The sequence below is a fragment of the Daphnia pulicaria genome, chromosome 2 (assembly GCF_021234035.1).
Source record: "Daphnia pulicaria isolate SC F1-1A chromosome 2, SC_F0-13Bv2, whole genome shotgun sequence".
NCBI classification, from domain to species: Eukaryota; Metazoa; Arthropoda; class Branchiopoda; order Diplostraca; family Daphniidae; genus Daphnia; species Daphnia pulicaria.
The window spans coordinates 10,210,416-10,221,882 of NC_060914.1; the positions used below are offsets into that span (position 1 = coordinate 10,210,416).

General features: G+C 40.4%; 3 protein-coding genes across 4 annotated transcripts; 1 reads left to right on the plus strand and 2 right to left on the minus strand.

Annotated features, from left to right (window-relative positions):
- On the plus strand, positions 1–1,728 carry LOC124326353 (sulfotransferase 1B1-like). The gene is made up of 7 exons (XM_046785117.1): positions 1–447; positions 510–609; positions 668–812; positions 883–1,009; positions 1,074–1,168; positions 1,240–1,420; positions 1,536–1,728. The coding sequence occupies exons 1-7, from the start codon at positions 234–236 to the stop codon at positions 1,658–1,660; spliced, it is 987 nt and encodes a 328-aa protein (XP_046641073.1). The 5' UTR covers positions 1–233; the 3' UTR covers positions 1,661–1,728.
- Positions 1,729–1,812: 84 nt separating this feature from the next.
- LOC124326221 (lipase member K-like) lies at positions 1,813–4,068 on the minus strand. The gene is made up of 12 exons (XM_046784934.1): positions 3,767–4,068; positions 3,608–3,669; positions 3,365–3,498; positions 3,169–3,283; positions 2,945–3,107; positions 2,787–2,870; positions 2,572–2,730; positions 2,425–2,509; positions 2,239–2,339; positions 2,116–2,160; positions 1,963–2,046; positions 1,813–1,903 (listed from the first exon to the last, which is right to left on the minus strand). The coding sequence occupies exons 1-12, from the start codon at positions 3,959–3,961 to the stop codon at positions 1,844–1,846; spliced, it is 1,287 nt and encodes a 428-aa protein (XP_046640890.1). The 5' UTR covers positions 3,962–4,068; the 3' UTR covers positions 1,813–1,843.
- A 65-nt stretch (positions 4,069–4,133) lies between these two features.
- On the minus strand, positions 4,134–8,486 carry LOC124326248 (neurotrophin 1-like). Of its 2 annotated transcripts, XM_046784969.1 has the most exons (4): positions 8,079–8,486; positions 6,696–7,028; positions 5,436–5,630; positions 4,134–5,361 (listed from the first exon to the last, which is right to left on the minus strand). In XM_046784969.1, the coding sequence occupies exons 1-4, from the start codon at positions 8,274–8,276 to the stop codon at positions 4,885–4,887; spliced, it is 1,203 nt and encodes a 400-aa protein (XP_046640925.1). In that variant the 5' UTR covers positions 8,277–8,486; the 3' UTR covers positions 4,134–4,884. The 2 variants fall into 2 exon arrangements, with proteins under 2 accessions (XP_046640925.1, XP_046640926.1); XM_046784970.1 differs by lacking the exons at positions 6,696–7,028; positions 8,079–8,486 and adding an exon at positions 5,733–5,876.
- Between the last annotated feature and the right edge of the window lie 2,981 nt (positions 8,487–11,467).

The following is an 11,467-nucleotide window of genomic DNA, read 5'->3' on the forward strand; positions in this document are numbered from 1 at the left end:
CACTAACGTCGCCAGTACCGAAAGCCGCAACTTTCTCTCGTTTATGACATTTATCTTCATTTATAGTGAGCGCTGCTAGTCCTATACAAAGTGGGCCCAAGTTAAAATCACAGGGGAAAAAGAGAAAGCTGTGTTGTATAACAGATAGAAAGCAGAGGATCCAATATAACGACAAAATTTCCCACTAAAGTGCAGTCAGTGTGTTCGAGTCGGTTGAAACGCGCATAGCAACCATGTCGGAAGAGAGCTGGAAATTCGAATACCACACAATACCCAAAACCCTCACCGAATCCTTCAAGGAATTATTTACCGGTTACGATGAAGGTCTTGCGCGGATGGAACCGGGCGGATTTGTCACATCTCCCACCTATGCCAAACACGCCGAGAAGATTTACCGAATGAAGCCGAGGAGCGAAGACGTTTGGCTTCTCACTTTTCCTAAATGTGGTGAGTAAAATAATATCTCAATTAAATTAATAAATCAATAAATTCACCATCATGCAAAACAGGAACTACATGGACTTGCGAGTTGCTGTGGTTGCTACAAAATAATTGCGATTACGAAACAGCCGGCAAAACGGGGCTTACCTTACGAACTCCATTCCTAGAGTAAAAAGAATCCGTTTTCCTGCATCTTGGAAATGTTCTAATTAACTTGTTTTATCAGGATGCCTTATTTGAGCACCAGGATGCAAACGATGAGAGAGATGTTTATGAATGTGGACAAGGTAGAACAACTTCCGTCGCCCCGAGTTATTCGACCGCATATGCCGATGTACCTGCTTCCTCCTACTCTGCTCGACACCGCCAAGGTATTCCCAATTATCCTCAAAAAAACCAATTTTAAAATTTAAATTTCTTGAAATTGTTGATTGAATTCAGGTTGTTTACGTGGCCCGCAATCCAAAGGATGTGATCGTGTCTTATTACTTCCACCACAAGTTGATTAAGTTGCATGGATTCACGGGAACTATGGATGAATTCGCCGAATTCTTCATGGATGACGAAGGTATTAAAAAAGCTCTGCTCTCCTTAACCAACTCGTAATAGAATTTTCTCACTGCTCGTTCCAGTATTCAATGCGCCGTACTTCGCCCACATTTTGGAAGCATGGTCGAAACGTGATCATCCCAACATGCATTTCATGTTCTACGAGGATATGAAGAGGGTAAAGTTCTCGCTTATTTATTCTGATCAACGAAGAATATTAAAATCACGTTATGCGTGTCATGGTAATAGAATTTACGTGGAGAAATCGAGAAGGTGGCCGCTTTCCTTGGAAAAACCCTTGGCGAAGAAGAGCTAGTCAAATTGACGGAGCATTTGAAATTCGATAATTTTAAGACAAACGAATCTGTCAATAATGAATCGGGGAAAAAGACTGGCGCTTTTAACCAGGAGGGAAACTTTATCCGTAAAGGTAAGTAAACAGAATATGAATAGAGACTCAAAATACCTTAGTTATGCAAAAGCTGCATTAGCTCTTGCATTCCATTTCGGCTACTTTCAATTTCTGGTATTTTTCATTGGCGCAGGTAAAACGGGAGACTGGAAAAATCACTTTAGCCCAGAGTTGAACAGCCGGATCGATGCTTGGATAGAGAAAAATTTAGCTGGAACTGATCTGAAGTTTGTCACTGAATTAGAATATCAAGATTAATTTTTTAAATAATAAAAGTATATATACAACGATTTATTTTTGCTTTTGAATATTTCATTCCATTTCGAAAAATGAATAAATTTAACATTACGAATGAAGTTACTTTGTTGGTTGAAATAATTGTTAAATGTACAAACTGAACAGGAAATGTAGCAGTTAATGGAAATAATGTAAGTACTGAGTTTAGGGAGGCGGTAAAAGAGAAAATACTTTATCGTAAACCCTTTCTTTGACATCTGTTCCCTATATTGAAAGTGAATAATTTAATAATGTTAAAATTTACGTTCTTGTTAACGCTTTACCCATAAGAAATCGGCGTGATTGTAATCACTTAACCGTGTAGAGCCTTTCAGATTTCCCAGCTGCGTTAGAAGCCAATCCACGTCCTGAAATATTTGATACATTTTATTACTTTTACTACGTATTACGTAAAATGACAATTTCGTTTTTATTACCAGTGGAGTGACAATTCGGTCACTTCCTCCCGAGAAGACGTACACCTGTTTGATGTTGAAAAATATGAGAATCCATATCAATTTTGTGAAAAACATTGCATAATTTGCTTTGTTTTAGGATACCGGAGCTGTAACTTTTCCTAGGACATATTCCATTGGTTTGAAGGATCGGTAGCGCATCAAATTGCCTCTCCATCCGTAGTCATATGCCTGAAATCTTTCACCTGTTCGCCAACAAATAACGAGGACAAATATTGATTTTTTTTTAGCGCGATTTGAGCCTTATTCTGTTTTTAAAACATAATTGACCTGCAAAATAATTTTGAGCGAATTGAGCCATAACAGGTACCGATGTTCCTTGAAGATAATTGGATCCCACCAGAGGGATTAACTCCTTTAAAAATTTTATTTTTCTTTACATTTAGATGTAATCCTTTTTCTTTAATTAAGTCTTACTAGTTCTATGTTATCCGGATTCGGTCCAGCTATCGCGTTTAACAGTTTTCTACAAAACCTCGCTTGACTGTATGTCTGATCGCATACGATGTTATATAAGAGATCAGGGATCCCTGCACTGTCAAGCACTCCCCAAGTCCGAGTCATCCTGAGGATACCCTAAAAATACATTTCTTTTTACAAATTGGACAATGTTTGAAATTATTGATTTTTACCTGAATTAGTTTACTGAGCGGAGTCAAAATTCGAAATAGAGGGGTAGTGAAATGAGCAAACGAAGAAAGTGGTGCAAGGGCTATCTGGTCAATAAATAGAATAGGATTAAAATATTACGTAATTATAGTTCAATCTTTTTTCAATTTTCAAGTCCAACCATTATATCGATTTTAGCATTGAGCTCCGGATGCTTGACCATGGCGATGAAGAACACTCCGCATCCCAACGAATGGGCTATGTAAGACAATTTCGACTGTCCCGTCTCCTTGAGTATATAATTGATTAAGGAAGGAATGTCATAATTTCCTATTTCGTCCCAACTGATGATGAAAAAATAACTTCAATTAAATAATAAATTCACAAAAGTTTAAGCTTTCGTACCTAAATTTCCAAAACTGGGCTTGTTTAGGACTCAGTCTGATGTGACTTTTTGAATATCGGTTGCCTCTGAAATTACCGAGCCACACATCATACGACTGAGCCGCCAATAATATGGCTATTTGGTCCGGTACATGTTTTAAAAAGTTTCACCGAAATTAAATCTTGAGGGTTTAATTTAAATGATGTATATAATTACCGAGGGAACGACTAGATGGATTGACGACCCAAGTACCGGAAGATTCCACGACCCCATGCATAAGAAGCACGACTTTCCTATTAGTAGGCCTACTGGACGATTTAGGTGGTATTCGGTGAAGTTCCAGAATGTACCTGTAGAGCACCGAACGGTACATAATCGATTTAAAATCACCACGTCCAATATAAGGGGGCAATTTTCCTTTCAATCAGACAAAATAAAATGTATGTAAATCAGACCTACCCGTCGTCTGTTGTCACGTGATGAACCTCAGCAGGGTACCCGCGGTGCTTGATTACTTCCGGCTGTGTATAATAGAGAAATTCCGACTGAAATTAGAACACTGCACGCGCGATTCGAGCGAAACTTTTTTTTTGGAAGATTTGAAATTGAATAATGTACTGGTGTGTAGGAGGATTCAACATTTTTGGGTAGAAGGTCAAACAGTCTGGCGCGTTGTTCTTCCGCCGTCCTTCGCCAATATTTGAGTACCCCACGAGCGTGATGGCCCACTGTAGTGTAGCTGGTCTCACCTAAAATATTTGCGGTCAACGTTAACAAATAATAGAAACACTCGAGCCTTCGACTCAAAATCATGACGACGGCCTTGCAGCAAACACGGTGAGAGACTGACGCGCAGCAGGTCTCGGCACAAGCACTTCACAATTCTGGAAACGATCATATTTTGGTGGCCCAGTCAAGCAGGAAAAAAAAATTAAATGAGAAACACCGTACAAGTCACAGAATGCCACGGGCAGTTTTACGCACAAACAACAGCGAAACTCGCTTCTTCTATGACACTTAAAGACGTAGTCTTTCAACCTTTTTTTTCTCCCTCTTCCTCTGAGTCTTTTTCTACCAGAAATGAAATTTTAGCGTCGCTTGCCAAAATTAGCTCAAGATAGCCGGTAGCCTACTTTGGGAAAAAAGCAGTTATTCACGAATCATGAGTTAGGAGATTTATCCTTATATACGAATGATTGAACTGGTTCGATTATACCAAAATTATGCACGGAATTTTAAATAGTTAGCTGGGTTTCTGCCAATAAAATTTTTTGCATGAAATCGAAATAACCAGCTTATCAACTACTAACTGAAAAACAGGTAGAATTTAAGTTGACTACCGGTGAGGTAGTTTCCCGTCCGCGTAATAAGGAGCAGAGTGATAACGGTAAATTTAAACACTTGCCAAGCTGTATATCATTTTAAAAAGAATAAGTATGTATACCAACTTCCTACACCAAACGGCTGCACCCGGGGCAGCATCGATAATTGAGGAAAATGTGGCCGAATATCGGCTGACGTCATCGTGAGTTAACGCTTTATTAATTTCTCTTTTACCAGTTCGATACGTTGACAAGACACGTCATTATTCAATGAACAAATTTTCATTTTCACCTTATAATACAAAGAAGGTAATTATCAAGTAAATAAAAGACGTAGCTGCTTTTCGTTACTTGTGAGAAAAATTGTAAGCTAATTAAAGGAAAGATTAATATTATCTATAAGGGATCGTTGGTTCAATGAAGTTTACCGGGAATGTGGCAAGAGCAAGCCGATGGCAGTTTGTAAAGGTCAATGAAAATTCCCTTTTTGGCATCGCAAGGATCGAAGGACAACATGCGCTGGTAGACGTACTTTTGCAAGCATTTGCTACCATAGCAAGGAGCCAAAGTGCGGCAAGAGGAGCCGGAGAACAAGCAAATCTCGACACGCTGGGTCTGCGTGTATCCCGGCCAGGCAATATCTTGAATGATGGCACGCCATTCACCGTCAACGTTCAGAGCGCGCAGAGGACGGGCGTAATGGACATTGCTGGGGCAAATGTATCCCTCCTCGCCAATCCAGTTGGCCTTCTCGAAAGTCTTGCCCGTGTAGTTGGAGTAGTCGTAATGTTTCTCCGATAAAGATGTCAGTCCATCGACCAAGTTGTCGGCCGATTGTTTGGCAATATCATAGTACCTCTGCAGCACCAACGGGTCGTACTTGATGGCACTCTGAAAGCATGTAATGATTTTAATTAATTATCTGGGAATAATAAGATAAAATTTATATGGAAAATTGGACTTACCCTGATTTCTTTTTCGGGGTATTCAGCGTCTGTGAGACAGAAAGTTTCAGTGCTGTTTTCCGAACACTTTGGTGCCTTGCGAGGGTTGCAGTTATCGGACGGAACTGTTGGGTAGGCAGATTTTGAATAAGTTTGGGGATCAGCATCCGGCTCCGGCACAGCAACAGCTCCAACCAATACGGCAGCCAAACATAGCTAGAATTTTAATGTGATTCACACTGATTATTAGTAAAACTACAAAAGATCAAAATCTTGTAATTAAAGAAGGAATCTTCATTAAAAAGTTTGAAAACTTACCAATGAGGTTTTCATTTTTAATAAATTGATAAAGTGTGACTGGTTTTAAAAGTGTACAAACTGAGTTGTTGACTGTCAGCTCTCAACTGATGCAGATTACTCACAACAGGCGAGGGTTTTATACATTTACATCTATCGGTGATCAACGCCAGATCTCCATTGTGGTATTTTCGAGTTTGGGGTTTACAAAATATCAAAATTTCGAATTTGAGTTTCACTAATGAACCTGTCTTGTTCCCATTTGAAATATTAGCTTTCATTAATGAGTTTGTCCAAGTTTGAATTGGTCAAATAATCGAAATTAATTCATCTCAGTCCAACTTGTTTCGTGTTGATCTTAACCACAACCTCAAAATGTGATCTGCCCATAGCCACTTACCATAGAATTTCGAACCTTACCTTAATCTCCCAATTAGTGAAATTATATCAGTCAACTGGAAAGTGAAAGCGACTGGAACTTTTTTGCGGTATTGGCAGGGCACAATATAAAGCGCGCTTAGTTTTTATTTTGAATTAGTTGTTTTCTAACCAGACTGGAGCCTGTACAACCAAAAATTTTCTAGCTGTTTGTCACAAAATGTCTATCAATTCATTAGTAAGTTCTAATTCACAAAACAAAATCAAACATAAATTTGTGTGCATCAATAATAATAACTCTTCTATTACTTCCTATTCATTTGGACACAGATTTTTACTTCGTTGCTGGTTGGAGTTTATAGCTCTCCCGATCCCAGCTACAATAAACCTTCATACGCTCCGACAAAATTCGAGCAAGCCGAGATTCCGCACTGCGCCAAAAACACTACAAAGTCTTGGTGCCTGGAAGACTCGGAATATCCCCATCAAGAAGTTAGAGAAGCACTTAACCAGCACTACCAAAGCGTTTTAGCTTTCTACAAAGATAAACTGGCCAACACAGACAATTCCGTCGACGGATTGGATAAACTGAGTGACGAATTTTACCTTTGTCCGAGCTCCACCGAGTACGTCCGTCCTCTTCGGGCCATTAACGTCGAAGGCAAGTGGCGGACCATCGTCAATGGAGTAGAGTCCTACGGCATCAAATACACCCAGACGGCTCGAGTTGAGGAATGTGACGTGGTTGTTGGCACTGTCTGCCCACTGGTCCCGTCCTGCTACGATTCCAAATGCATCCAGAAGAACATCTTCCACCGTTTTTTGGTCTTCAATCCCAGCGATTACGCATTTCCTTTCACCATCGAAAAATTCAAGTTGCCTGGCTCGTGCGGATGTGCAGTTGGGGCTTTTAAACCTTGAAGAAACCCACCGGCGTTCCTGAACAATTTCATTCAAATAAACAGAGAAAATTAAATTTGCTGCTGATTGGAATTTCAGATTGCATCAGATAACACATTTAGATTACATTTATGGATGTTGTACTGTGGTATTAGTTGTAACATAATAAATTTGAAATAATAATTGATCTTATTAAATTGGTACTCGTAAAATATCAAGAACTTGATCGAAAAGCTTTTCTTTGTCATTGGTTACCGTTCCATGTAGACCCAACTAAATACAAAAAGAATATTACTGAAAATGTTCTTCCATCCATCCACGTCCTAGAAATTAAGGATACATTTTCAAAATATATAGTAGTATACCGACAATAGTAATTTAAAAAAAAAGAATGTGTACATCATCTACATAGCCAGCAGCACCTATCGAAGAAAAGGATTAAACAAATTCCGTTATCTTTTTATATGGACAAAGTAGCTGAAAATTGTTACGACACGTTAAGTGTTGAACACAGCAAAACTGAAATTCATTGAGTAAATACAGAGCTTTGGGCGTAAGAAACGTGGGGCGCTTAATACACCTTCAGAGATCAAACATTGGCAACTTGAGAACAACTTTTTCTAAATAAGTGGCACAATCTTGTTCCCACTGGTAAAGAAAAGCTACGAATGGAGAACAAAAGATAGGACAAGTGTGCCATTTTGCAAATATGACAAATAAAATCATGTTATATTCGCAGTATAGATCACTTAAAGGGATTGAAATTATTTTCAGTGATTCAATTAACGTTTACACTCTGCTGGAATGCAGAATTGACAATCAATATTACCACAAATCATTAAATCAATTTTGAAAAAACAAAACAAGGACCGATATCAAATTTTCTGTCCACTTTACCCACACAATGAATCAAAACAAAACTTAACCTTGCAGTGGAAGGGTTAAGGAGCTCTGTTAGTGATAAGCATAAAATAAAGCCTATGAAACGACACCATTGCAACTAATTAATACAAAAAACACGAACGAATTCGTTCGTTCGCTAGATTAATCTAACAAGGTAGCTGACACCATGCGAACTATTAGACTAACCTTGTTGGTTAAGTTCCGTGGCAGTAAAATGATAAACTTAAGTAAATCTTCATTAAATCGAATAACACTTAATTTAATTTCAAAATCTGAGAGGAAACACTTGTGACCAGGGCCAGACCAAGACGCCAACTGAACGCATGGAGGAAAAGAACAGAATGACGACCTTGAGAAGTTTCTTGCGGTGAAAGAAATTTTCATTTAATTCAAGTTTTTTATTAATAGGAGACATGCACACACACTTTCGTTCGGAACTTTTCATTTTGATTCATTTAGATTTAAAGTTTCACACGAAATGATTCCAACATCAAAACATAACACTTTTTAGTTCCAGACCAAAGTCTAAGATGTTTGAGGTGCACGCGGACAAAACTAAACTAGGCGTGTGTGTCACAAACCATATTTTCATATAGATTAAAGACCAATCAATTTCACTGCTATTATTTTACTTTTAATAGCTTATTTACATTTATTCCATCTTACATTTCCAACTGCCTACGGCTATAGGAATAGGCGGGAATTGGATAGGAAATGAAGCGACTAAAACGCCATTTTGTTTCAAATTGAGAGGTGGGGTAAGCAAATAATTATGGGGAAGAATTCTTGCGTGTCATTTGCATGATAAGCAAATAGCTATGCCTAAAACGCACACAACACACACACGAAATCTGGACATTGGGGTTCTGTTCTATCCCTGCAGAGAAAATTAGCATGTGCTAATTAGTTTTATATTCCCCTCAGCACATTCTCATTATCCCTTCCTGCTTCTTCGTTCACAATTCATTGTTGTCATACTTGAGCCAGTATAATTAGAAACTAAGCAGATTCCTTCATTTCAACCAAAATCAATATGCGCATCCTTTTTCTAAATCCCCTCGCAGTTTCAAATCAAACGTCTTGACTGACGAAACAGCCGCAAGATGGACATCCAACAGAAGGGGGAATGGGGGGCAAATACCAGAGAAAATGCATCAGCAGCGAGTATGTCAATTAATTGCCACATCCAATCTCCACCAATGTCATTCCAACAAACCCCCCCGAACCGGAATTGCTAGCGTCATTTCGTCCGTCCATGTCACCCTGCATAGTTACAATCTTCCGGATGAAATCGGCGTGCAGTGTCAGCACACGCACGAGATAATCTGATTTGTTCTGAACGATCCAACCGACTGGAAAGGCAACCGATGCAATTGTCGGCCTTTATTTGGACGGAAAGATTTTCCTTGTCTGGAACAACGGAACTCGCTCGATCCCCCCTGGAAATGATACATCAACGTGTGTTCTCCGGCGGTACCCTGGAAATCGCTTCGTGATGCGTCCATCAGTGCAACCAACACTTTTCCGGTAATTTGGATGTGGCCATTTTCGGGACTGAAAGGATTGAAAGGACTTTTGGGGGGGGAAGTCGGTGCGGACAATTGGTCGACAAGGATTGACGCCTTTGAGCTCCTTTCATCCGATCCTAACAGCTGTCTGGAGAGTAGATATACAAGCACGTCAATGTCCCGCTGACAAGAGTTTTGCTTACACAAGAGCTCGTTCTCTTTTGGACGCATTTGAAACGTAATCCAACCCGTCAGACTGGAAGCAAAGTCTCCCTCCACCATTCGACATAATCTATAACCTGAAAGACTGCCGACCCCAGTCAGTCAATAAGAAATGCACTCGGCGGCAGCCACTCACGCACAACACAATTGACGCAACTGAGTGTGTGTATGGGCTAACAAGATCTCCGATGCCGGCCGCACTTTTGGGTGGGTTTCCCGGCGAAAAAATAATCCAAGGACGATATCAAACAAGTCCAGTAGTTTTGTGTGTACTGCGTCGATCATTAAGATCAAAAGAGCTTTCTCGCCAAAGTGGGAATACAAATGGGACTTTGATGGGGGGTTGCTGTGCAAGTCGTTGAGTCCCGTGACTGGAAATCCTGAAATTAACGAACTAATAATAACGCCATTGAGGAAGAGAAAGACGTGATTAAATTCGGAAACAAGCCCATCAAATTATCTATTATTTGGAGACACAATTCTATCCGCCCCGAAAATCATTTCAAACGTCATCCGCAGCTTGAACGAAAAATGATTATTAAAAAACGTCACAGATGTCACGTTGAAGATAGGGGGAACTCGACGACTTTCACAATCAAATAACTCGTCGGAGAAAGTTTCCTGGAATTCTGCGACGAACACAGCATCAAAACTGATAGCAAAATGATCAAAGTTCGTTTCGTTCATTTGAAATTCCCGCCGCCGTCGGCGAGGAACATCAAGAGCAGCAGGCGGAGGATGAAAAACGGGGGGAAAATCGATGCCAGACGAAAGTGTCCATCAATTCGACTGTCTGGCTGAGAGGGGCCGTTTCGAGGTTCATCTTTGAAGTTGACGTTTCAGGTGTTACACGGGACACATCACGCGGGAGCCAATGGCCTCATCAGAACCGCCAAATAGCCGATCGATGAGACTGGGAGAACATGTGATGCGATTAAATTGACGACTCTCCCAGGAAATGCCCGAAAAACGACACAATGGCCAGGACGTGATTTGATTTTCAAAAAATGAGAACGAGCGAAATAAAAGTCTCTTTTTTATCGATCACGATCGTTCGGCTGCTATTATTCAATCCCGTTTGTTTCTTATCAGAAAAAATAAAGGAGATTGGCGGCGGATATTGTCGACGCGCCCCTCTTGTTGTTTCCCCTCGGTATTTGATTTGTCTTCTTTTTTTCCCCAGGACTCCTCCTCCCCTCCTGGACGTTTATCTTGCGTGCGGGAATAGTTGGGCAGATCGATCAAACGGCAACTGCGACATGCCGTCTGGATAGTTTCCCTGTTATCCAATTGGCGTTTTGATCGACATTTACATACGAATGTTTTTCTAGTGTCATTTTCCCCCAAATGTTAAACTTGTGAAAGGCTCAAATTTCGTCGGGTGATTGACGATGTCCAGGGCATTCCTACGAGCTCCATGAAGCCATCAATCGATCCAGGTGGGAGAAAACCGGTTTGAGCTGCTCTTTTCACAAATGGGAGAAAACACGACACATTGCTCGTGTCTGCCGGAGGAGGAGGGTGAAGAGAAGCGATCGATGTCCGCATTGACATTCCTCCGACAGTCTTGGGTCGGCACTCGCCCAGGGATTACCAGCAAGAATTCTATATAGTGGAATACGTGGACGACCGGATCGAGAAACTTTTCGCCCCGTCCCAATCCACGGCGGGGCATACGTTCACGGTTAAAAGAGTCGAGAGTAGTTTTCCTTAATATCGATCCGTTCTCCAACGTTCAATATACTCTCGTCCGGCCGAAAAGTTGAGTGCTGCCTCTCGAGTTCAATTTATTTGATGGCCTGGGCGAAAAAGAAAAAGGTTATTTTGGGAAGGAATCAAAAAAGA